General features: G+C 38.9%; 1 protein-coding gene across 1 annotated transcript in view; it reads left to right on the top strand.

Annotated features, from left to right (window-relative positions):
• adgrb1a (adhesion G protein-coupled receptor B1a) overlaps positions 1 to 25,151 on the top strand; it is a 143,948-nt gene that overhangs the window by 79,394 nt on the left and 39,403 nt on the right. Inside the window, exons 12-17 of the mRNA XM_035672108.1 lie at positions 269 to 377; positions 4,215 to 4,358; positions 11,358 to 11,433; positions 15,250 to 15,352; positions 15,472 to 15,515; positions 24,168 to 24,212. Of these exons, the coding sequence (XP_035528001.1) occupies positions 269 to 377; positions 4,215 to 4,358; positions 11,358 to 11,433; positions 15,250 to 15,352; positions 15,472 to 15,515; positions 24,168 to 24,212 (521 nt within the window). The remainder of the gene's footprint in view (positions 1 to 268; positions 378 to 4,214; positions 4,359 to 11,357; positions 11,434 to 15,249; positions 15,353 to 15,471; positions 15,516 to 24,167; positions 24,213 to 25,151) is intronic.

Raw genomic sequence — 25,151 nt, 5'->3', positions numbered from 1 at the left:
ATGACAAATAGTTATTTTTATAAAAGTTACCTACTGCAGCTGTAATTTCATGTTCTGTCATAATCAAAATGAAAAGTAATGCAGTGAGGCACAATATATAAATATTAATGTTGTGTTCAATATGAGAAAATGTGACGCTGAACAGTGTTTGCCACAAATAGAGCTTTTTCTATTAAAGGCCTTTTGTGTTTCAACAGCAGTTCCGAATATTCACCCTAAATCTATAATCCGTTTGCTTCCATTCTTTCATGTGTCTCTGTTTTCTCAGCTGGGGCCGAACATCAAAGAGCTGTTCCGGCTGGTGGAGGACTTTGTGGATGTCATTGGCCTGAGGATGAAAGACTTTCAAGACATGTATGAAGTCACCGATAACCTAGGTCAGCCTTATATCCATCCAGGAGATCTCGACAGCCATCTCTGCTTATCGAAACAAACACTCTTATCACAGATTTTCTTCCTCTGAATGATTGAGCTTCATAAATACAATGGCAGTGTATGAAAGGGAGCACAGGGGCAAGTTTACCCACAACAACCACTGTTCCATCCACTAGTAACTATATACCCTGTCATCCAGCGTCAATACACAGGGTTCCTTAATATAATATATCAATATGTGTGCGTATGTTGGCCAATATGTAACAGGAAATTGCAAAAAAAAAGATATTTGGAAATTACCAGTTTGTCCACTAGATCATTAATTAAAGTTTGAATACGTTTTTTGGACCTACAATTAAGCATTAATGAATACCCGTAGAGGAAACAGTCACTGGTGGCAGGATATTTTAAATATCAAATATTAATCAAAGGTTAATGATACGATTACACCACGGAATAACATAATTGATAATTAGAAATGGCTAATTTAGTATTACACATTGGAAGAGTTATAGTCCCTATGGATCCTACACGTCCCAGAATGCAGCTCATTAGCATGCATGCACTGAATGGTAAACTCCATGTTTTGGTTGAGCTCTAATTTACTGTAAATAATAGAAGTTGAAATGGAATTTATCTCCCAAAAAAACCTTAAAAGATCAAACGAAAATGGAGTAAAGTCCTTTAATAAACATTTATGTCTTAACTTTAATCACAGAAAGAGCTTGTCTACAAATAGAACAGATACATTATACACGACACTTAATGGTTTAAAAAATGCTGCTCTCTGCGACCTCCTGATAAAAACGAGCAGATTTGAGCTGAGTCGAGGGAGAGCATGTGGGAACTGAGGCTAGATGAGAGGTCCCGTTTATAGCGGTGCCACCTCGCTGTCTGGAGCCAAACAGCCGCCCACTCCAGCACTGTAGCTCCCCCGGGGCGGCTGACCTGCTCTTCCCTCCCACACCTCAAACATAAGCACCAGAGCGCTCTGATTGCCAACATATAGTCCCATCAGTTTCTTCCTCCCGGTATAGGACGTGGGAATCCACCAGACTTAAGGCTCGACTGCTAAGTGATATTTTTTATTTGTTTGTTTGTTTTTCCTTGTGTTTGTTGTTTGTTTGATTGTTTTTCAATTTTGACAGTTTAGCTATTAGCACTTTCCCCGCCAGAGTATTATTTATAAGTTGCCAGCCACCGCCGGCATCTTTGATCATATTCACTAATCTTTCAAGACCCACAGAATATTATGTTCAATGAATATGTACACAGTAAATACATCAGAAGAAAGAACAGAGCCTCTCTTTTTGTACACTAAAAACATTTTATTCTTGCGTTGTTTATTCCTTTTGTCATCAGCAAAACAAATTATAGAAAATTGCATTTTTTTGCCCATTTTTAAGCATAGGATTGATTGAAATTCAAAAATGTTTTCCTCACGTCCATATTGTGACTACTATTATACAATCAATCAATAAAATTATATTGGAATAGTAAAATTCTGAATTATGTTAAGACATCTCCCTAAACAACTACATATTATTCTGCTTATTGGGAGTCATACAGTCATATCTCAGTAATGGCAGGTGTTAGTATGAATTATGTAATGTACAGAGAAAACACATCCATTGTCTTTTATGTTACGTCAAGTAAGTTACATATGTTACGTTTTAGTTATGTCAGGTACATAACATAATTTACGATCTTTTCCTGAATTTAACACAGTGGCTTTTGTGCCTAATCCTAACTAAACTGCAACCGTTTCACACAAACCACTCTTTTTATTGAGGTTTTCAACAAAGTTCCCAGGGTTAGGCACATATTCCACATTTTTATAAAATATACACCATTTTTATATTTGTATAAAAATAAGAAAGTAAGTAAGTAAAACAACAAAACAATGACAGTGATGACAGTAATAAAGTGAGACATCTCCATTCTTCACCCCCTTGGTTATCTAACATAAACATAGGGCACAATGTCTATAATAAAAATAAGAATAAAGTTATAGCTATTCCTCTAAAGTCTGGTATTATTTTCTGTGTCAAAGGTGGACCTAGAATGCAAGCTTTATTTTGAAAGTCTGCCCACATGCAGGCACCTTGATGCATGTCGTCTGGACAGACAGACAGACGTACAGAAAGAACGAAAGTGACTGCTAATTGAACAATCACTATCTAGAGAATCATTCATGTGGTGGCCAGAGGGCAGCATGGAGAGTTATAGATATTCTGATTTAATCACAAACAATCACATCAATATTTGTTTGCGAAAGCCTCCAAATGAAGATATTTAAACTCAAACACATTCTTGTGGCTCATTAGTAAATAGAAATATTTAAATGTGGCATTAGAAATCTATACATTGTTTGATTAATTTCTGTTTTTGAACATGTTATTTTAAAAATATATTTGACAGCAATTGATTTTTAGGCAAGGGAACTTTATTTGTATAGCACTTTTCATACACCAGGGCAATTCAGTGTGCTTTTTCAGGGTAATACAAGAACAACAACAAGATTTCAGAATTAAAAAGTGCAAAAGTGCAAGCAAAGTGACACAAGAGATAAAACTGTACAAGTAAACATGTGCAGTTTAAATCCATGGAAACCAAAAAATAGTCCCACATTTAGATCCATAATTTAATCAAATTTAAAACGTAATACCTTTTTTTTTTACTGTTTTATTTTTTATTTTTTACCATTACTAGGTAGAGCAGGGAGTGTTAAATAAGAAAGTTTTTACCTTTGACTTAGAAGTTGTCTAATATCAGCTGGGAGGTTATTCCAAGTCTGTGGTACATGATAACAGAGGGCTGCCTCACTGTGTTTCGCTCTGACTCTTGGGACAACCAGTAGGCCAGCCAGATGTCCTAAGGCTTGTAGGAGCTTCATAAGGCACAGGCATGTCAGGGCTGTATTTGCATTTCTTGCTGCTAATATCTGAAATTCAAGGCTGAACTCCTTGGTCCCCTGAAGCTCCAGCTTTACTGTGTGTGCTGATTTAATTTGAAACCTGTTTAGGAGTGCGCGCTACTAAAGCCCAACATCAGCTGACATGGTCAGGGCTTAAAGGTGGGTCCTGTTTAATAATGAGGGTCCTTATGTCATCATTTCACACATTCCATAATGTTTTTATATATCCCACTGCCACTATAGAGAAGAAACAGGAGGTGTAGTAGTACTTTTCTTATATAGCACTTTTTAAAAACAGTGTTTACAAAGTGTTTTACACTCAAAATAGCAGCAATAAAGAATAAGATTAAAAGGCATTATATGAGGTTGACAGATACAACCAAAAACACACCAACAATCAGAGATACTTTTAAAAAGAGATAAAAAACATAACACACATTACAAAAAACATAATAAATAGCGGTGTGTGTTATTAAAATAAAATAAATTGTTTAAAAAAATAAAATAAAACACAAGGATACAGAGAAGATATTATACAATATATCACAAAATCCTGATTATTAAGGTGTATTATTAGAGGGATTTAAAAGATGAAACAGATTTATCTCAGTTTCTTCAGGTAGGCCGTTCCAAAGTACATGCACCTTTTATAGAGAAAGCACAGTCTCCTTTAGTCTTGATCCTGGACTGTAGAACAACCGAAACGGCCTTTCCTGAGGATCCAAGGTTCATAAAGAGTTAAAAGGTCAGCGATATAAATGGGGGCTAGACCTTTCTGTGCTCAGCAATCTGTAAAAAGCAGGATCTTAAAATCAATTCTAAATCTTATTAGAATTGCAAATGTGGAGAAATAAAACGTAAATAAAATGTAAATATTATATTAGAGGTGAAAGTTTCAGCTGTCACCACCTCTCTGTTACAGTTTTGAGCATCCACAAGCGTCCGGTGGTGGGCCACGCTGACATCGGCTTCCCCATGAAGGGCTGGAGGGGCATGGTGGACTGGGCCCGCAGCTCCGAGGACAGAGTCACCATCCCCAAGAACATCCTGTCCACTGGCAAACCAGGTGAGAGGCGTAACGCTCACAGCTCCGTTACAACCCACTGAGACACAACATACCCACTGTGTAGCTGTAACCAGGAACGAGTGACAACAGGTTGTTCTGTGTGCATCAAATTCATATTCATAACTGACAAAATAATGAGTCTGTGGGATGATTTATGAATTTATTTATTTAGAGCAAAACATGTTCCCCAAATACTGATTACAGCGGGGCCTGTCAGCCTTCTGTCTGAGCATTCAAGAATGCGTGTGCTTGAATCCCTGTACGTGTGTGTGTTTGCTTGAGAGGTGGCCGTTGAGACAAAAACAGCAGAAATGGAAGAACAGCAGTTGATTTATAAAACAGTGTTTACTGCCATTAATCTGCAAAGCAAAGCACCCGCTCAGACAAATGCACGCAGAGACAGCTGTATTTAATGTTGAAAATAAAACATGCAGGAGAATAACAAAATCGTTTCTCATCGCCTGCTGTTCAGCAGCTGTACAACAAAAAGGCACGTTGTCTTCAATGAGGCCAGAGTGAGTTACATAAAATGTTAACACAAAGCCCATTTAAAGCCTTAATAATTTGATGGCGCAGAATCGCAAACAGGAGCGTTCCTATTCTTGCTTGTTGCTTCCAGACAAAGATAATTATACAACTGTGTGGTCTCACAGCGGGGACAAAGTGAAAATGCACAAGGCAGAATGTGTGTCTGAGAAGTGTCTGAGAAGTGTCAGATATAAGGATTTACTGCTCTATTCCACTTCATGTCATTGCAAATTGAATATCTGATGAAAGTGTGCAATATGAAGGAAAACAAAACATCTTCCTTTGTCAGATTTACACAGGCCAGATGCTGTGCTGTATCTGTGGACAGTATTTATGCAGTTGTATGTGACAGTTTGGCCACCCCTTGACTGCACAATTTGTTTTTAATTGAGAAAATGTAAAGACAGCCTCTCAAGGGTATGCAACAAAAAGTAATATTTGCTGCAAACATTCATGCATTGTTACAGTTTATTTCATAAACTGGAAAAAAATAAAAAGATCATTGTGGCATGTGTAAAAGGTTTTTGGCAACCGTAGAGTTCTGCAGGTCAGGTCTCATTAGGCCTGAGGCATATGAACAGTTGTCATTAGAAAAAATTAAAGGGCTGATACACCTTCTCAAAAGCGTATATTCTTAATTATGTTTAGTGGTATCTGGCCATGTAGTTTTTATTTTAATGCCTGGGTATTGAGATATCTGTCAACAATACAATGGTAATAAACGGAATTTAATTTGTGGAACATACAACACTGTAAAAACTTAACATGGACAGCTTTCTTTTTTTATCCATTTTCACTTCACTCACGTCAAGCAGCACAGAGCAGATCGCACGGACAGGAAGTCAGACACAGAGACGGCATAGAGAATCCAGTCAATTTTCAAAAAAAAAAATACTGCATGCAGACTTAAGATCAAATTTCACACTAGAACAACATTGTGGCACCAGGCCAGAAGTCAGTAAGACAGGGGCAGGTTAGAGGAGATTTTAAGAAAGAGAGAGGTTTGTATCCTCTCCTCTCGGTGGGATTTGAAGACGTGCTGATCACAGAGCCAAATTGCATTGCAGATGCAACATTAAAAAGCTGTGCCTGGTGGAATTTCAGGGTTGGAATGTAGATTAACCAGTAAATCAAGAGATTTGCCTTCAGGTCCATGTCCTCTTTCATCATAACACTCTGGTACAACTCGACTTCAATCAGGAGACACAACTGAATGAAGGAAAGATAATTGTTTATTATTAAAGTCTTGACAGGAAGTCTTTGGCTCTTAGACTCTACAGGGAGATTGTTGTGATTGAGGGACATCTGCTTCGAGAAGCAGCAACATGAATCTCCCGTAGTCCAGACACTGGTGATGGTGGCTGATAACTCTGCGGAGGCTGAGGAAATAAAGGAGCAAACCTCAGGAAACAAAACCAACATTTTGTCTACATACTGTTAGAGTTGACTAAATCGATGTTGTGTTTGGTTTAGTCTCCCCGGGGAACAATTGAAATATTGGGGACCCCTCCATTCAAATGACTGATAATGAGTGTATTCAGCTTTAATGTTATGGGCAGGGTTTATGTCTACTAACAGTTCTCAGTGACTTTGACAAAATATTGAACTATTAGTGTTCTAGGTGCCTTACCTTTGACAATACTATAGTTGCATGTATTCAGAATGATTGGTGGTAAACATTCAAATCATTGTCACTGAATGTAACACCATCCAATGTTAGTACACTGTAAAAGGAATAAATTAAAATTCAATTAAATTCTACTAAATTAATTTGTTAAAATTGGGGGTATCAAAAAATACTATAAAATAACAAATAACTGACTCATAAAAATACAGTAATTCTCTATAATCAAAATGCAGTTTTTTATTTTTTTATTTAAGACATTTACATATGAAAAAACAATGAAATTACCTATAAATACAGGCGAACACTGCTATGATACAAATAATCAAGCTTAAATTTACAGAAGAGTGCTGTTATTATTTTATTTTTCTTATTTTAATCTGAATTTTAAATTAATGTTAATGTTTTAAAAACCCTGTAAATGTACAGATTTTTTTTACAGTGTAGCAAGGGGGATGCATGTTTGTGTTTTTGCATCACAAGCCCCAGCCGAGTGCCCCTCCTCACTGCAGGCAGGTGCTAGGTACGCACTTTGCAGTAGCAGTAGGGCTATTTGTCAGCTGGGCTGTTTTTTTGACCATTAAAGACCTGTACTTCTAGCATGCTAATGAGGCCGTCACTCCTAATCAGGAGTCAACAGGAGCCAATCAGGAGCAATTAGAGACAATTTCCTCCCCAGCTGGGAGATGTGTCTCCACGGTGGCAATGTCACACCAGCAGCCAGCCCTCTTTATGCGCACAGCCTGGACGTGCTCACACGGATTAAAACGGCTCTCTAAAGCCTTGTTTACACTGATTGATCATCCCTTTCTCACATCCCTAGAAATGTTCTGAAATAAGCTTTTTCCTCAAATAAAAAAACAAACAAATGGCATGTTCTGTAGGCAACAAAAGGACAGAGAGGGATGCATTTTGTTTAATGCCTCTGAACTGTAAATTAAACAGTGTTGGGGGGGCTACAGGAAGAATTTGATTCGCCTTGTATTTGCAGCGTGCAAATATGCAACAGAACAACAATCACTTTCAATTGAAGCCCTGAAAAACAGAAATAATCAATCAGTTTCAGCCGAATGTGTTAATCACAGTTCAATTTTTATTTGAAATGCAAAAATAAAAACTGTTAATGAGATAGGACAAAACATCATACTTTATACATATATTTCCAGCAGCTGCAGGACCATAAGTGGCCATTTAGTTATATACTATGAGGCACATTGAAAAAATGCAGTTTAACATAATAATCAGTGATCAAAACCCTAATCTTAACTATTAGGACCATTACTGGTATGTGTTCCATAGTATGAAAACTCTGTAAGAGCCTTTTCAAGCTTAGTTAGGTTGTAGAATCCATCACAGTGAACATCAAGTCTTCATGAAGTTCTTAATAATCATGTGGCCCTGTGTTGTGTCTGCTAATATGTTTTCATTTATTATATGGAAATGAACAGAAACCAATGGATACCTTGACAAACACAGTAGAAAAAATACCAGCTGCATGGTTTGCTTAGCTTAGATTTTACTTAATTTTAAAACTTTAAAAACTTAAACTTAAGTTTAAGTTTAACTTTAACTTTAACTTTAACTTAGCGTTAGTGTTAGCATTAGCTTTAGCTTTAGCTTTAACTGAACTTTAACTTAACTTTAACTAAAGTTAAACTTAACTTTAACTTTTGATTACAGCAATACTGTCTGTCACATGATGTACAGGGGCCCCAAAGATGTGTAAAACAGTGGATAAATTATTTGATTATTTGAGCCTAAAGCTGCATGATTAAGTCCAAAAAGGTAACCCAATCATAGACAAACTTCTCCATAGCTCTAACAGAGGTCTGAAACTTCACTGTTGGCATGCTTCTCAAGAAGGCAGCAGCAGTCACCAAGGATCCCAACACACACCTTCCTTCCTTCCTCCAGATGTTGCGTTATCACCTGCTATTTCATATACATCAAGAATAAAATCAAATAAACAGAACTTTAAAATAGTGAAAGTTATCCTGTATTGATCCCCTTATTGTATTAGGAGCAGTGGGCAGCCACCGTATATGGTGTCCCGGGACCAACTCCAGATGGTCAAGGGTAATGACTGGCGTATTAACATAACATACATATTTTGACAGTATGGTTTACAATTGAACTGTGGGACACACTTGGCATGCTCCTCAATAAGCAAGTAGCAGTCGTCAACAGACCAGCAACAGACACCTTGCTTCCCCAGATGCTGTGTTATCACTGGCTGTTTCCATGCAAGTACATAAAGAATAAAATCAAATAAACTGTATCGTGATAATACAAGTCAAATAAATTTAGAGACATGGTGATATTTTCTTCATTTTTAGTTTTAACTTCACTTTACATCTGTTGCTGTTGCTTAAAGCCTCTTTTAAAAGGCAGCATGAGCAAGATACAGCAGAAGTTCACACGAATGATCAAAATATTATCTGACGGAGTAGAAAGACACAAGTAAAATTTGTATGATGTTTACTCCATTCCTGGGATGTGTGTTGCTGTAAGTAGGTAATGGAGTATATCAGGTAAGTGCACACTCGATGTTAGTGGTGAGAGGAAGTGGACTAGAAAAACAGGTTGAGAAGAGCCCCCAGTATGACAAATCCTCGTCGCAAACAGAGGTGTGTTGAAGCAGGGATTAAACCAAGCCATAGTATGCATTTCATTTTATCCTTGTGTTATAAATTGTAGCTTTGACCTGCTCATAACATGATGTAAAGCCATGTGAGTGCGGAAGCCTAGGCATGACTAAATGCATGTGTATAATCACATTGCAACATATGCAAACAAACATTCAGTAGATAAATCATACAAACAAATGTACATTGACAGCTAGTTGGCTGTGAACTGTTTCAGCTCTCACACACAGACATATGACTTATTGAATCACTGGTTAAAGTCCCTCCAGGCTCGCTCTTGTTGGGCACAGACAATCTGGCTGAGCATATTGGCTGGGCCAGCCAAAGAGTGGATGAGCAGGACGCATAATACTTCATCCCCCTCACACACACACACAGACACACACACGTCTTGCTCCGTTCCCCCCTGATGCCCATGGGAGCTCAGCTGTTGCCTGGGAGCTACAGCCTCTGCCTGCTGCCTGGCACACTAGGCACTACGTGCTCTCAGGCTGCCATGTAGTGTGCTGGAGCAGAAGAGCTGGATGTCTTCAGATGGCCTGGCAGATGGAGTTGTGTTTTTTTTCGCCTTTGACACTGCAGCCGGAAAGAGAAGGCTTCTCCTCGCCCCGGGCCTGTCTGTGCCTTCATGTAGTCCAGCAGTCAAGTTTTTGACAAATTTCTTCCGATGCTGGCACTTTTCTGCCGTCCCTTAACTGCAGCAGGGGGAGCTCACCAACAGAGAGCTGAACGTACAGCCGCACAGATAAATATCAGCCAATAGATGTCCTACCGTGGGTTCTGGAAGTCTTTTGTGTTTGGCTGATCTCTCTCATGTGCTGCTCAAGTGGCCGTGCAGCCAGAGTACAGGGTGACCTGAGGGTAAAATGATGTAGACCCAAAGCCCTGACTCACTCAAGTTCAAAGTGTCACTTCTTGCTCGCTTCTTGAAGAAAAAAGTTTGTTTGCTGAGTTGCGAGTTCACTGGGATCACTGTTCTCTGTCCAGCACTTCCATTCATTTAACAACATTATTATTGGATCCTACTGTCTTTGGTGACCCCTAATCTTCCTTCTGCTGACACTATACACAAGTGAGTCCTGCAGAGATAAACTCCTTAAATCACACGCTATTTTTTTTTATCATATTATTTTTTCAGAAATAGCCATTAAGTGTAATTCTGTAATCATTGTGTAACTGTAATCACTATACTTTTTGTTGTCAAATTGTGGACTTACACAAGGGATTCTTGGGTCAAGATAAATGCACTCACTGGAGGTGATGAAGAAGACAACAGCTGGTGTCGGTGCATTTAGATCATAAATTCAGCACTAACATGTGGCATGACATTGTTATCTATCCTCTTCAGTAAGTAAATGCAACATTATGTTTGTGTATTGTTCCCATACATGCCCCATTCTCAGACAAGGGCAGAGGACAACATTGACCATGCTAACCCTTGTAGCCACGCAGCAATCTGTCGCGCATCAGATTTTCATGTGGAAGACCACAGTTTTTTTCGTTTCTTACCATAACCACAATCATTTCCAAACCATTTGTTTTATTTGCTTAAACTTATTGGAACCTTAGTGTTTAGTTCCTATAACCATACCTTAACCACATTTTATTTTCCATAACCATAATCTTTCTCTGACTACAACCATACCAGTTGTAATGCACAGATCTTGCTAAAAGCACAATCTGATAAATGTTAGTAGCAATCATAAGGAAACAAAGGCACTGAAGCATGGACCTGTATTGCAAAAACAAAACAAAAAAAACACTGTTTGACACTCAAGAGACTTTTCAGCCAAGCCAGTTTCTCTACTCCTCCACTGCTGAAGTGAAATTTAGTCAAACACTGTTTTGTTTTTTTCCCAGGGTGAGGACAGTGTCAGGCTGTGCTGCTACTATCTGCCACAATGGAGATTATGGAAATTAGCACTGTCAGTTGTGCGTCCATGTATCTGTGTGTGTGAGTATGTGACTGTAAAGCAGTGTAAGAGACAGCGTTTATAGCTGACTAGTCATGTAGGCCAGTTCTAGTGTAAAGAGCTCTTGGGGGCTGGAGGAGTGCAGGCAGCATGGCTGACCTGTATTCTCCTCTATAGCAGGCCACTGTACTAACAGGGACTGAACCATTCAGTCTCTCTTAACTCTTCTCTAAACACTTCCTGTCTCTCTCTGTGTGTGTGTGTGTGTACCTCTGTTCTCCTCCAACAGATTCAGACGAGTCCTCAACGTTTGTGACCGGCATTGTTCTTTACCGGAACCTGGGCAGCATTCTGACTCTGCAGAGGTAAGACTGCTGACTGCTTTACAACTGCAAGATTAGGCACTTTGTAGGTTGTTAACCAGGTTTCCCTCCGGCCACGAAACTCTATCTATTTCAGGTTTCCTTCTGGTCCTGAAACTGCATATCAGGAGAATTTAAAAAGCCGTATTCAGACAGGGAAGCCAGGGAATGTGATTGGTTTACAAGAATGAAACCAAATGTATTTTACAGTTCAGGTTCAGGGCGTGGTTTGAGGACTACTTTACAGGAATGTAACACAATTGGTTTGACTTTCTATTCTAGGATAATTGACCATTAGTAGTACAATGCAAGGTACTAGGAAGACTTTAAAGGAACATTTCAGAATGTATTGTACAGATTTGATTATAAAAAAGCTTTCAATGGATGCAGTTTGTTCAGTTGTCATAGAGAATAACACAATAACTTAGAAGACCAATCAGAAGAAAGTTTGGGAAAAAGCTAGTACGTGGACATGTAATTAATATCATTGTATCAAACTACTGTCTTGAACATATATAAATGTATTTGTGTCAGATTACAAATACTTACCAGAATGTACTTAAACAATGTTCCAGATTGTGTTGGTTTTAGGAACACTTGCCTGTATGGAACTGTATGTTAGATAAAATAGAACTTAGAGGTTATATCATATGGGAACATTGTCCCTCAGTCCATCACTTTGTTCCAAATATCTCTATTACCATGAGATTTTGTACATACATGCATGCTCGCCTCAGAATGAAGTTGAATCAGTTTAGTGATCCCCTGACTTTTACTTATACTGGTTTATGACCAAGTGCCCTAAACATTCCCATCAACATCTGCTGTACTTTTGAGTGCTAATAAAAATCTTAACAGGCTATTAGCCATGGTAAACATTATACCTGCTAAACATTAGGATGTTAGCATTGTCATCATAAAATATAAAAAAACCTTTTATGATACCTGCTGAAACTGTCACTATATTCTTGTCTGTAGTACATGAGACAGATGATCAGGTCTCTTTCTAACGCCATTTGAAAAAATCCACCACAGCCAAATTAAAACAACAAATCAGAGCCACGACGAGTCTCTAAGCTTCGGGCTTATTATGTTCGATGCCATGGAGCTTGTCCCGTTGAGTCGAAAAAGACCTGTTTGTTTGTAAGACGTGTCACATTTCGCAGCTGCCTCAGAAGCCTGAGGCTCTCTGTCCAGGGACTACAGAGCACCTGAGGGGCGTCTTTGAGAAGATGGGTTATGGTGAGGGGGGACTGGAAACTTGGCAAGGCTCCCTCTCAGGCATGTGGTTTCACGGGGCAGCCGGCACCTTCTGCTTCGCTGAGGGTTTAGTGGGTGGGGCTTAGCAGAGTTATACGTGCACATTTACTGCAGCTTTAATGCACAAGACAGACTTCAGTAGGGAAAGATGCTCTGATTTTACAAAACTTGGTGGTAGTTGAAAGAGACAAAAATTACTATTGACTCTCGACCCATCCACCCTGACCTCCGTCATGCCAGTTCTGCCTTTGTTTGTACAACAGTCACAATTCACACAGCCACACTGTTAAGTAAAATCAGTTGCTAAAATACTTATATTCTATATATCTGTTGAACTTTTAGAAGTTCTCCAGTCAAGGAACGTCCTTGAAACTGTACTGAAAGGCAAGCATTATCAAACCAGGCGAGAGGAGGATTCTTAGAATATAAAATTCCACCAACAATTTTGTTAATGAAACAACAACCAATTGGTTTAAAAGTGTGAATCTAGTAACATATTTAACCAATTGACAACAATGATTATACAATATTGGAATGTTTAAAACTTCCTTTATTAACCATTGAAATCAGTTATGCTGTAGAACACTTGAATCATATTCCAGGTTTTACTACAAAACTGTTGTGGATCCTTACTGCAGAGTCGGGGCATTTTACATCAGTGCTGCATTCAATGTTTCCAGTTTAATGAAAACAAGGATTTGATGCAGAAACAGCAGCACAGTAACATTGGGTGGCCTCGTGTGTGTCTTTTATCTCCGTGAGTAAAGGGATTTCTTGGAAGGAGTTGCTGCCCGCATGATGATTAACATACATTTAACACAGCAGTGTACATGTAGCAATGTATAATTACGTGTGTGTTTGCACACTGGAATGAATGCATGCTTCTGTGAATAACAGCCAGTTATCTACAGCCCTGGTTGCTGTGTTAAGGAGCTCTCTATTATGATAATGTGGTAAAAGCACATAACAAACTGGGAACACACAGAAACAGGGAAATGAAGCAGACCCTCATACTCTCTCCAGTCCTCCCACGTTTGTTATGAATCTTTGGATTGCTGCTGCTCTCCATGTTTCTCAGCTCCTCTTCACTCTTCTTCTTTTCGTTCTTGTCTCTTTTCCGTTTGTGCATTTGATCCCCCTCTCAAAGAAAGGGAGATGAGTTTGAGGCAAGAGACTAGATGACACAAACATTTAAGTTGACTGATTGTGTTTTGGAATGGTGAGAGGGCGATTGTGCATAGAGGATACAGTGATGGTGTGAAGAACTAGAAAACAGAGCATGGGCTGTTGAACATGCTTGGCCGGCTGGAAGCTTTGGGTGTCAGTACTTCCAGTAGCAATTCACTTTTTTCTGATTGTCTCATTCCACGTGATTGATAGTACCCATGAAAAGCAGAAATTGCAATGCATACTAAACAGGCAGAGAGAATGTAAAATGTAAGGTAAAAGATAAGCTATTGAAAAACAATGTGAACTGCTTCAGATTTGAGAAAAAAAAACTAGCCTCTTTAGGGTTTACTTAGCAGGTAGGATATGTTTGCTCTGAAGCAAAGCACAAAGACTCTGGCGAGCTCATCAGAGGCAGATGGGTCAGTTACATATCTGTTGCATATTTTATTGTTGATTGAGTTATTGAGGCTCATGTGATTTTGATCCTTATTTATAAGCAGACTGGGCATGAACTGTTACTGTTTTAAGTGGTTCTAATGAAATGCTTTATCATTTTGTGACAGGTGTGTGACCTTTGCTAAAGCAGCAATGTCAGTCTGTCCTTTCAAATCTCCCTTGTGGTACATGTGGCCTTTTATAGGATCTTCTATGGACATCATTGTTCGCAATCCAAATGTTCCTCAATCTGTTATCCCAAAAAGTTTAGTATGTAATATGCATGTCTGTCATTTGGTTAGTCCATCGATTTCGTCCAACGTAAATATCGGGGAAGTAGTCATTGGAAACTGGCATTGTGTACACAACAATTGGACAGATAGTTTTGACTGAAATGCCTCAACAACTGTTGAATGGATTGCCATGAAATTTGGTACAGATATGTCAAAGTTTTTCAATTATGATGTAAGATATCTATCTACAAGATGGATTAGCACTTTTATGGTTCCCAAATTATGTATCCTAGTGATTTTGTCGATGTCCTATTTATATATATTTATAGTCAAATATTAAAGCAATTATTGGATGGATTTCCACAAAGTTTGGTACAGTCATGGTCCCAATGGTATGATGTTGGTGATTTCCATAAGGTCAAAGTTTTAACTTACAGTATCCAGTGAATCTACTAGATTGATCAGCAATTTTAAACAGATATTCATGGTTCCCAGAAAATGCGCCATTATGACTTGGATGATCCTCTGACTTTTCTTGTGACTTTTCATCTAGTGCCATTTTTGTTCTGCTAATTAGCAAATAACAAATAAGTTAAAACACTAGACTAAGATGGTGAACCTGTTAAACATCATGTTACTATTGTCATGTTTCAGCTTATGCTAGCATTTAGCTCCAAGCCCCACTGTGGCTAGCCACTAATGTTTTTCTTTCTCCCTCTAGGAACAACACAGTCCTCAACTCCAAGGTTTTGTCAGTGACAATCAAGCCCACCCCTGCTTCCCTTTCTGCTTCAGTTGTAGTTGAGTTTTCCCACCTGTTTAACGTGAGTGACTTTTGTCTTAATGCAATGTTCCAATATCAAGCTATTGATATTATGTTCTGTCACTGGTACTGTTTCATGATTCAGGTGATCATGTGTTGTTTATGTTTCCCATCCATTAGGGCACTACCAACCAGACCTGTATATCCTGGGACGAGAGTGACAGGTAAGGTCCACTATATTGTTGATTTGTCATGCTCGCACCATAACCTGCTATATGGGTGGACCTGGATTCATATGACTCTTTGTAAACTGATCCAAGATAATATTGATTGTATTCTGGGAAATATAGGATCCAGCTTTTTGGGAACTTGCCCCATACTAGGAAGTCAGCATCAGGATACTTTACCCATAACAGCACATCTTTTTAAATCTATCTTTGGTGAATCCTCAACTTTATGGAAGTGCACTATGGAGTACTTCTCTAATGCTTCCAGTAGCTAATATTTATAACTAGCCATTCAACACTTAGGTCCAAAGAAAAATAGTGTCAGAAACATATACCCAAATTTATTGAAAATTAATCTTCCACCGAGGATGAACCGCAATGAAGTGAGATGATGATCATGATCATCCCTTAAGTGACACAAGCAAAACAAATGTTCCACTTGTACATAGAAAACATCTAAATCTAACTGGCTTTTTGTCATTAACTTTGCTGAGAGTTCTCCAGAAGACAAACCCCTTTGACTTGCATGGGCTTTCTAGATCTATTTACAGTACTTTCAAGGAACATTCCATTCCTTCTACTGAGTAGAGTCTAAGAATAATAAAAAACTTCACTAATAGTGCATTTTTGTCTATTTTTAATTTGCACAGCGGAAATGGTGGAATTTTGAAAAAAAAAGGAATTTCAAAGGAAATGAGACATAGTTTAATGGAAACAGTATTAAGCAAATAAATAATGATGTAATAAAGCCTCTGCTTCACTGGTGAGATAAAAAACATCAGATCTGTTGCTTCCACAAATATTCCACAAGAAACTGAGCTCAGACTAGTTTTGAACATTGAACACATGGCCAGTTTTCAGTTTTTTTATTTTATGGTTAATAAACATCATCTGTTCAAATTATCTCATACCAGATTAATACGCCCTACAGACAACCAGTCAGACTGAATCATTCTGGCAAGCTGAGCTGACACTGAGAGATCCAGATCCCATTTGTAATGATTCAACAGAATACTGGCACACCCATATAGATGTAGCATATAAGGTAGTTCCTGCTACTCCAAGTGGATGTTTTAAAGACCCCATGTTCCCTCTGAAAGTTCCATGGCTGGCCACAGTAGTACATAGTACATTTTTTTTATCTTGACAAAGTCAGTGCACTGCTCCCCAGAGAAAGGTGCTGAGTGTGTTGGACAGCTCCACAGCTCTTGTCTGGGAAAACGCAAACCCCACGCTATCACTGCTACGACACTGATGCAGCATGTGGAAAATTAAAAGTGTCGCTCACAGCTTTGCTCCCCCTCCCAGCCCACGCACACACATCAAAGTAAGATAGAGAGCAGTTCAGAGTCTACTGAGAGAGAGAGTGGCAAGCATGACAGAAAAGGAGTAAAACATACATATTGAACAGTTCAGTTTTACTGCTTCTGTGGCCAGATTCAAAGCACTACTCATTTGCTCCTTGCTCTAAAGTGCCCTATTTGTTTAAGACAAGAAAATTGCAGAAGCATGTTAGTGCGTGAGCACTGAGCAAGGGAAAGAGAGAGGGAGAAAGAAAGAGGCAAACATTTTGCAGCCTTATTGCAATGCAGGTTTGGACATTTGCATTTAGATGGGTGTGAACACTTGTGCTACATAGACGGAGAGCAGAACATTCATGGCCTCAGTCAAGAGATTAAAAAAAGTTTGGCTTGCCACATATAGACCTGGAGCAAGAGAGAGTAAAACGTAGAGACAGAAAATTTGGGGAAAAGAAGAGAGAGAGTAAATATTGAGAAATTGAAAAGATGTTAATATGACAGCCTGCCCTAACAATGAAAAAGTTTAAAGTGTACTTTTTACTTAAATATATAAATAAATAGACAGTCATTTATACTTCTGCTATCAGCACTGTGATGTGAAATTCTGAACAACTGTGGATGGAACCAGGCTTAAACTAAAAGAATACTGTGCCATTCACTAAATAAATATAGCTTGTTCTATAGTCTGAAACTCTTCCTGCAGAGACATATTGAAAGTTCTCTGCGCATAGCCATTAGCTTGTGCCTTATGCTATTTTCAGACATTATTTGGAAAGTTAAAGGTGTGTAGGATTTAGTGGCATCTAGCAGTTGCAGATTGCAACCATTTGAATACAGCTCAGCCTTCCAAGCGAATAGGAGAAATTACAGTGTCTGCCAAACTTGCGAAAAAATGCAAATTGGTTTATCAGTTCTGGGTTACTATAAAAACGTGTCAAACCCTGTAGAAGAGCACGCGCTCGCTCTGTAGATAGAAACAGCTTCATTCATTCTAAGGTAACAAAAACACCATGATTCTTATTTTCAGGGGATTATTCACTAATGAAAACAAACCTATGAATATTATATTCCATTTCTGACAATAGATCCTCCTAATGTTACACACTGAACCTTTAGTGTACAGATAGTATTTAATTCAGCCTTGCCTTATTTTTGATTAGCTAATAGCGATGAAACTCAACACTTCCTGCACAGACAAATTAAAAGCTTTCCAGTACTGCAGCATATGTAGGGCACAGTCCCTAGATTTTCTGGACAGCTTTTGTTTTACGGTAGCTGCAGGAAGTGTTGACATTCATGACCAGTAGCTTCACACAGATTGCAAAGAGAGTATAGTAGAAGTGATTGGAATTCAATAGTTGAAATTCAGAACGACAGATTGGTTAGCTAGTGCTGTGGAAATGTACATTAAATTGACCACATTTACTATAACAGAGGCAGTTTCACTACCCCAAGTGGTTTATACCCAAACTTTATTTTAAAGTCTCGCTCATTATTTGATCTAACAATTGATGGTACATATGGTATCTATTAGTTCAAACCCGTGTCAGAAGCAGGTTTAATAACAATGTTACCAAAATACATTATGAAAGTTTAATGCGTTGACCTCTGCAGATGTCACTACCATCAACAAGCACAAGAGACGACATAGAAGGAGACACAATGACAGAAACACAGCAAGGACAAATAATCTAATCTCCTTGTGTTTGGCTGTGGGGTTGGGGGTTGGGGCTTGGTGGAGACATGTTCTATGCAAAATTAAAATCCATCTTGAAAAGCAGCTATGATTAATGAGTTAATATTTGGGAGAGAAATTGAATCTGAGGAGGCGTCCTTGTCACATTGATAAGAGCTGTGAAGCAGCCTGGGTCTTCACTTGCACCACACTTTAATCTCTCTGAAATCAATAATAAGAACATCAGCAGCTTCTTTCTGTCTTTCTCACTCTCACTCACACTGACATTATTACTTAATTTTGTTTACAGTATGTCTTACCTGATGTACTAAAAATACTTGAGCTAAATGTGATTTGGCATCAGGCTGCTGTTGCCCTGAAGAGTGAGAGTGCAGCCTGAGAGAAAACCTGACAATTCCAACACTTTCATATGGGTGTTTAGTAGATTGCCCTTCTGGGAAGCTCTTCCATTATACTTCTTGGTTTTCATAGACATTTTTGGGGAATGTGATGCCTTTATTAACACCAAACTCTCTTGGTCACATGGAGCCCCTTCACGATAAAGACTGAAATATGATATGAAGTGAAGGTGGTGCGTGATCCAACACAATTAGTTTGAATTCATTTGAAAGCTACACATATAACTTAAAAATACATTATAATATAAACATTATGATTTATATTGATTTGCCACTAGATTTTGCACTACAGCACCAATATTTCATACCAACACAATGGGCACTACAGCCAACCAGACTCTATTGATAACATTTTACCTACCAGATAAAACATTATAAAACACGCTTAAAACCTGACCGAAACAAAACTAACCAAGGCTGTCTTTCCACAGTCTTTCTCCCAACAATCACCAACTTTGCCATGTAATGTTAGCTAATCCTTGGGGGAAAATGCAAAGGTCAAAGAACGTCCACAGACAGGTTCAGATTGGTATTGGTATAAGTGTCTGATGGAAAGGATCCCCACAGAGAACGGTAATTTTACCTTTTTATTTTAAAGTGTGCCGTCACTGTTGAGCTCTTGTTAAGCCTAAAATTGTTATACAAGCCCAATGACTTTTGGTCATACCCTATTCTTTGATGTGCCCTATTATTGAGACTCTACTACTTAATTCACATATTGTTGTAAGACTTACTTGCTATGGCTGAAAAAAAAACATTTGCAAATTAGAGCTGTGTATTTGCAAGTGTCTGGCGATATGATACGTATCACGATACAGGGGTTACAGGTTTTTGAGAATCGATACAATATCACTAAACAAAATATCACAATACAATAATTTTCTATATTTTCTTACACCCCTATTGCAATTGTAGGTCATCTATACTACTCCAGCCAGTACTGATACAGAAATGGTAAAGCAAAAACTTCAGTAAGACAGCATTTGTGTGCAGTTCCATTAATCTAATGTTAAGTGATTAGCCCACAATGATTTTGACCAAAATTCCGCCCAGTCTGTGCATTGTGAACTCATTTTGCCACTTACCCTCATCATCCACGTGCTGCTGTCACTGCTGCTTAAAGACAACAGCCCTGCAATATTGCATTAAATCTGTCAGCGGTCAAAACTTCAAATGGTGCTTCAATGTACATACAGAACACAAATACAACTTGCATGACTTCAAGCACTCACTACAAGGCAGGTCAAAAGAGTTTTTTATAGATAGATTCAGAGGAGTGAGGTATTTGTGCCTGCATAGGCCAGACATTGTTTACCAGACTGCAGTCGCTAACTAGCCTCGCTGCTGATCATACAAATCAACCCTCGCTGTCTCAGTTGGTTTACAGAGTCGGTGCTGATGTTGAAGAGCTGCCTCAATTCATCAAAGACGCTGGATCTGACCGCTGTGGACTTTTCATCAATTACGGCAATACAATTATAGAGGAGGAGGTGAAGTTCGGGGGGCAGGGGGCACGTTTGTTTACAGGTACTTCTAAATAGAAAGAGGCTGCATTACAGGGAGCGTTCTTGTTTTTATATTCAGAGCATGCTAATCCATGTGCCAGCCAACTCACCGGCTGCTTTAAAGCACAGGACGCTGATAAATACCCTGGAAATGTTATCTGACAGAGCATCATGTGCCAGAGTTAATTTCTGAAAGTGTTCCCCTCAGTATCTAATCACTATCCAGCTGAATCAACTTCACATGCTTTACTGATGCATCCTCTCATTTAAAAAGATGACATGATATATCGAATGTATTCCAGTTGTGATCAGCTTTTCAAAGCATTTTAAACATACAATATATAGTTTCTGATCCTAGGGGGTCTCTCACATAATAACAAAAGACAGAGTTTTATGACGTTGTAAAGTAGCGTGGGATCATGGGAGTTGTTGTCTTCACCACGATTGTCGTCATTGCAGTCAGCTTCTCCGGTTAGGATTCCTTCATTGTTCATGGCTCAGGAGGTTTCTCCAAAACAAACTGACAACATCTCAATTAAAACCACTAAAACCATTTTTTTATGAAACTACCTAAGCATGATAAATTACTATTACTATTATTATGCTTTTCTTTTGGTGCAATGCAAGAAATATCAACCAAACAGGTGTTGGTTTATTCATTTTCAGAATGTTGTTTATCTGCAAATTTGTATGCTCAAACTTAGCTTTAAGTATCCGTTTGGATTTTAAAGTTCGGTGCAGCTGAATGCTGTGCCCCCTCCCCAAATGGATCAAATAGGCATGGCACTTTGTCACACCCCCTTGGCAGCTCACACAAATGCACAATGTACCCTTGAGTGCGAAACGCTCATTGTTTGGTTAGGTTTAGATAACAAAACTACTTGGTTAGGTTTAGGAAAAGGTCTTGGTTTGTTGAGTTACGTGATGCAAGTCATGTTGCCATTACTGCTGCAACAAGTCATGTTTGTTTTTCACTTACATAACAAATAATTCAACTTTTGGTCTCACACAGAACACAAACCCAAAGCTTCCTGGGTGAAAGTCTGTTTGTGTTTGACCCATTAATCCACCCCGACTTCCTCCTTGTAGGGTCTTTTTACATTACATCATCTGATGTGGATGAGTTGCATTACAGTTAAAGCTAATGGGGACCTTGTATCCTTTTACGGAGATGCCGAAGAGAATGAAAGAATGAAAAACAAAGTCAGTATTTGATTCCCTGCGAATGAGAACAGGCTGAGTATATGTCTGTTGCCCTTCACTCCTCTGTTGCATTAAATACTGATGGGAGGGAGGGTTCTAGCAGAATTTGAGTGTGTAGATAGCCTTTAAACTTGCATTTATTTTCCAATAAGGGTAAATCTTGTTATGATGAAATGTAAAAAATGGGTACTAACAACTTCCTAAAACTTTAAAGAGACAGATTTCTTTAAAAATAGAACAGTCAAAGTGGAAGTAGCAGAAGCTGAGATATACTGACTTTAAGTCCCTATAGTATATGGGTCAACTTTCAAAAACCCTGCCTGGATCCTGCAGTTCCCATAATGCAACTTGACATGTCCTCAGTTCGTAAAGCAGGGTTTCTGTTATAAATCATCAGGCTCATTTTCACAGGCTGTTTCATACTCCCCATGACTATTCAACTCATACATGTCAAATTGGTGCATGCACGTTTTTATTAGCTGTTAAGACTCATAGTCAGGGTGCATAAACACCAATAGATAATGTCATTTTAAAACAGCGTTTGTGAAATATCTTCAAAGTCCAAGATCCAACACATTCAGTCTTAATATTTGAATTTAGTTGTATCAAAGATAATCCCTGCAAGTATACATGAGCTTGTAACCCAGCCAGTGAAAATAAAGCAGGAGCTCTCCTCCTTATAGCTTTCTAAATAAGAGCCCAGTTTATATATTTCCTCTATGCTGGCAGACTGCTTTTCATCCATGTGGCCCGTTCTTGGCATAGGACATTCTTCCATGCAGGGCTGCTGGACCAGCACCTAAATTATCCAATTAGACGGTGGGGCAAGACTGTCTGCAGGCCACTGTGCGGCTCACAGAGAGGCCTAATCACGTCAGCCGTACAGAGAAACTGCACTGAGTCCTAATATATTGGATTTCTGTTAGAGGTGATGTGCTAATGTCAGCACTGAGTCACCTCATGGGGCTAACACACACACCCTCACAGTCTGTAGTCTATTTCTGTCTATGAAGTTATGAGACCAATGGATGTGTGAGGGTGGGACTGTTAAATGTTCTTGGCAATCCTTTCTGTTCTTAAAGGTCGTTGCTGTTCTTGGGGTGTTGTAACAGGGAACAAATTGAAGAGAAACCCTGATTAAACAGAAACAGCATTCTTCCATGCAGGTCACAGGGTTCACTGAATGCTTTGTATGAAAATTATGTGAATCATATGTTATGGCCTTCACAGCTCTCAACCCAAATGAACACTAACGTCCACTGAAAGCCTTTCAGAAGTGGTCTTCAAACAGAATTGTTTAGTATTGTTTTGCACGCCATCTTTTTGTGTTTGAAGTTATTTCCAGGATAGTAAATATTAACAGAAGCTGTAATGCTTTACTTTATGGATGTGTTTTTAATCTTTATAAGTTCTTATTATTTCCTAGAAAGCTTCCTGGAAAGGACTATGTAGGCTAATTTGGCAGTAATTCTAGGAAAACAGACAGCTTCCTGAAAGAGCTGCTCCATTTAAACCCAAGTAAAAAAGTATCATTAATTAGACTTTGTCCTTCATATGTGTTGAATTGGGTGTTTGCCTGTAGACAAATTTCTTATTTGGCAAGTTCATCTGACCTGTGCACTAACTATAGAAGTCCAAGTTGCTAGTCTAGCAGTGACCCTTCCTAAGCCCCGCCCATTTGTGCTATGTGCTCCAATAACAGTTGAGCAAGCCTCATTTAAAACCACAGTCAACTTTTCTCTTGCCTGTACCAGTGGTGCATTTGACCTGGGAAGAGGGAATTTGAGAGTTCCCAATCGAAAATGTCCATTGGAATGAGTGGGATTTCCATCTAGGAAAGTTGGAAGAACCTCACCAATCCCAGAGAAAGTTGACTGAGGCTCTGGCCGAGGCTTGTTCAACTGTTATTGGAGCACAGAGCAAAAAGGGGCAGGACATGGGTAGAGTCAATCAAAAGAGTACTACATTTCTGGGAAAGCTCATACTATGAGTTGACATGGGCACACTGGCTGGAGAGGCAGCAGACACAACTGTGCTCTTTGGCAGTTAAATTGGACTTGATGTTTAAAATGATGCAGAATAATACGCCTGCAATCTGGGTGCTTGTCATAGTAAAACTGGAAGAGAGAGATGTGCCTTCGGGTCATGTTTTGACATCTGGCCACTTCAAATATCAGTGCTGTGTCACACCTGTTCAAACTTCATTCAGAATTCAATAAGCCACACTTTCACAAACAATCCAATCACAAACTGCTCCATTAAGAGGAAATGATGATTAGACACCAGTATGTGCTGTGTAAAGGATGCATCATCATCACATTGATGATATGATAGAATCACTGCAGAATACTCCCAGAATTCTTTGCACTACAATGACTGTCACACTCCCATGAAGCCAGTTACTGTAAAGTTAGAGAAAAAAAAAGAATGAATGAGTCAGCCCTATTTACGTAAAAAAAAAATCTACTCGTGGCTTTAGCCCTTATTTGATTAGTCAATGTGAGGCCTGGATTCAGTCTATAGATTCCTCCCAGCTTTCAAAAAAGCAGCTCCATGATTGACATCTCAAGTGCTTGCTATTGTCAGCGCCTGACAAATTAATCTGGATTCCATGGCCGGAGTACAAGTTTGAGTCAAAACCTGCGTGCCGCTCAATCAAGTCGATGTAAATTCAAGTCAATCAAGCGGATGTAAATTTGCACGAGGAGAATTGAAGTCTGTCGCCTGTTGCTGCCTGTTGTTAATTCATAACACCCGGTTGCTTTTTCATCAATCTTGACTTATTTGCTTAATTTTCTCTGTGCACTGAAGCAGATTAATGTAAGGCCAGCCTGTGTCAAATGGCGGTTTTCTGTCTAATTGCGAGAGGTGTCAAATTACCAAACCCTCTAGCTGCTTTGATTCACCAACAAAACATCCAATAAAGCCTTTACTCCGACCTTCAGTGCACAAAGTGAATGCTTGATGGGTTGCTGAACAACAGGCTCTGTCCCTATTCTATCTCATCCACTGTTCATCATCTTAGTCTAGGCGTTATACTATACATCTACACACTTTACAGTTTCCTAAAGGCATTAATACAGTCAAAGGCTTAACCTGGTATTGACATTGGGGGCGGGGTCCAAATGACCTGTTATACAGGAAGAGCACAGGTGTAATCAACAACACTAGCGATGGCTCCATTCCATTTAAGCCAGCCTGAAAGTGCTATGCCTAAATGGAATGCAGCCATTGCTCACGCAACTAATTAACACTGTTTTTTTTTCTGCCATATAATATATAGCAGTCAGCTGTCCGCAAGTGTGATTGATTGTTGCCATGGAAACGCAGTTTCTCTCTGCAGAGTACTTTTCATTCTTTGTCTTTGTTAAATTCACTACAAAATTAAATATAAAAATGAAATAAGGTGCTTTCATTCACTGGAGCAGGTCACCATGATTGTACCATGCCATTCCCAGAATCCATCAGCGCCACATCATACACTCACTTTTTTTAGACAGGCTTACAAACTGTATTATTATTATTATTAT

Source organism: Morone saxatilis, unplaced genomic scaffold (assembly GCF_004916995.1).
Source record: "Morone saxatilis isolate NCDOM2014 unplaced genomic scaffold, NCSU_SB_2.0 Contig24, whole genome shotgun sequence".
Lineage (NCBI taxonomy): Eukaryota > Metazoa > Chordata > Actinopteri > Moronidae > Morone > Morone saxatilis.
This window is presented reverse-complemented; position numbering and strand designations above follow the sequence as displayed.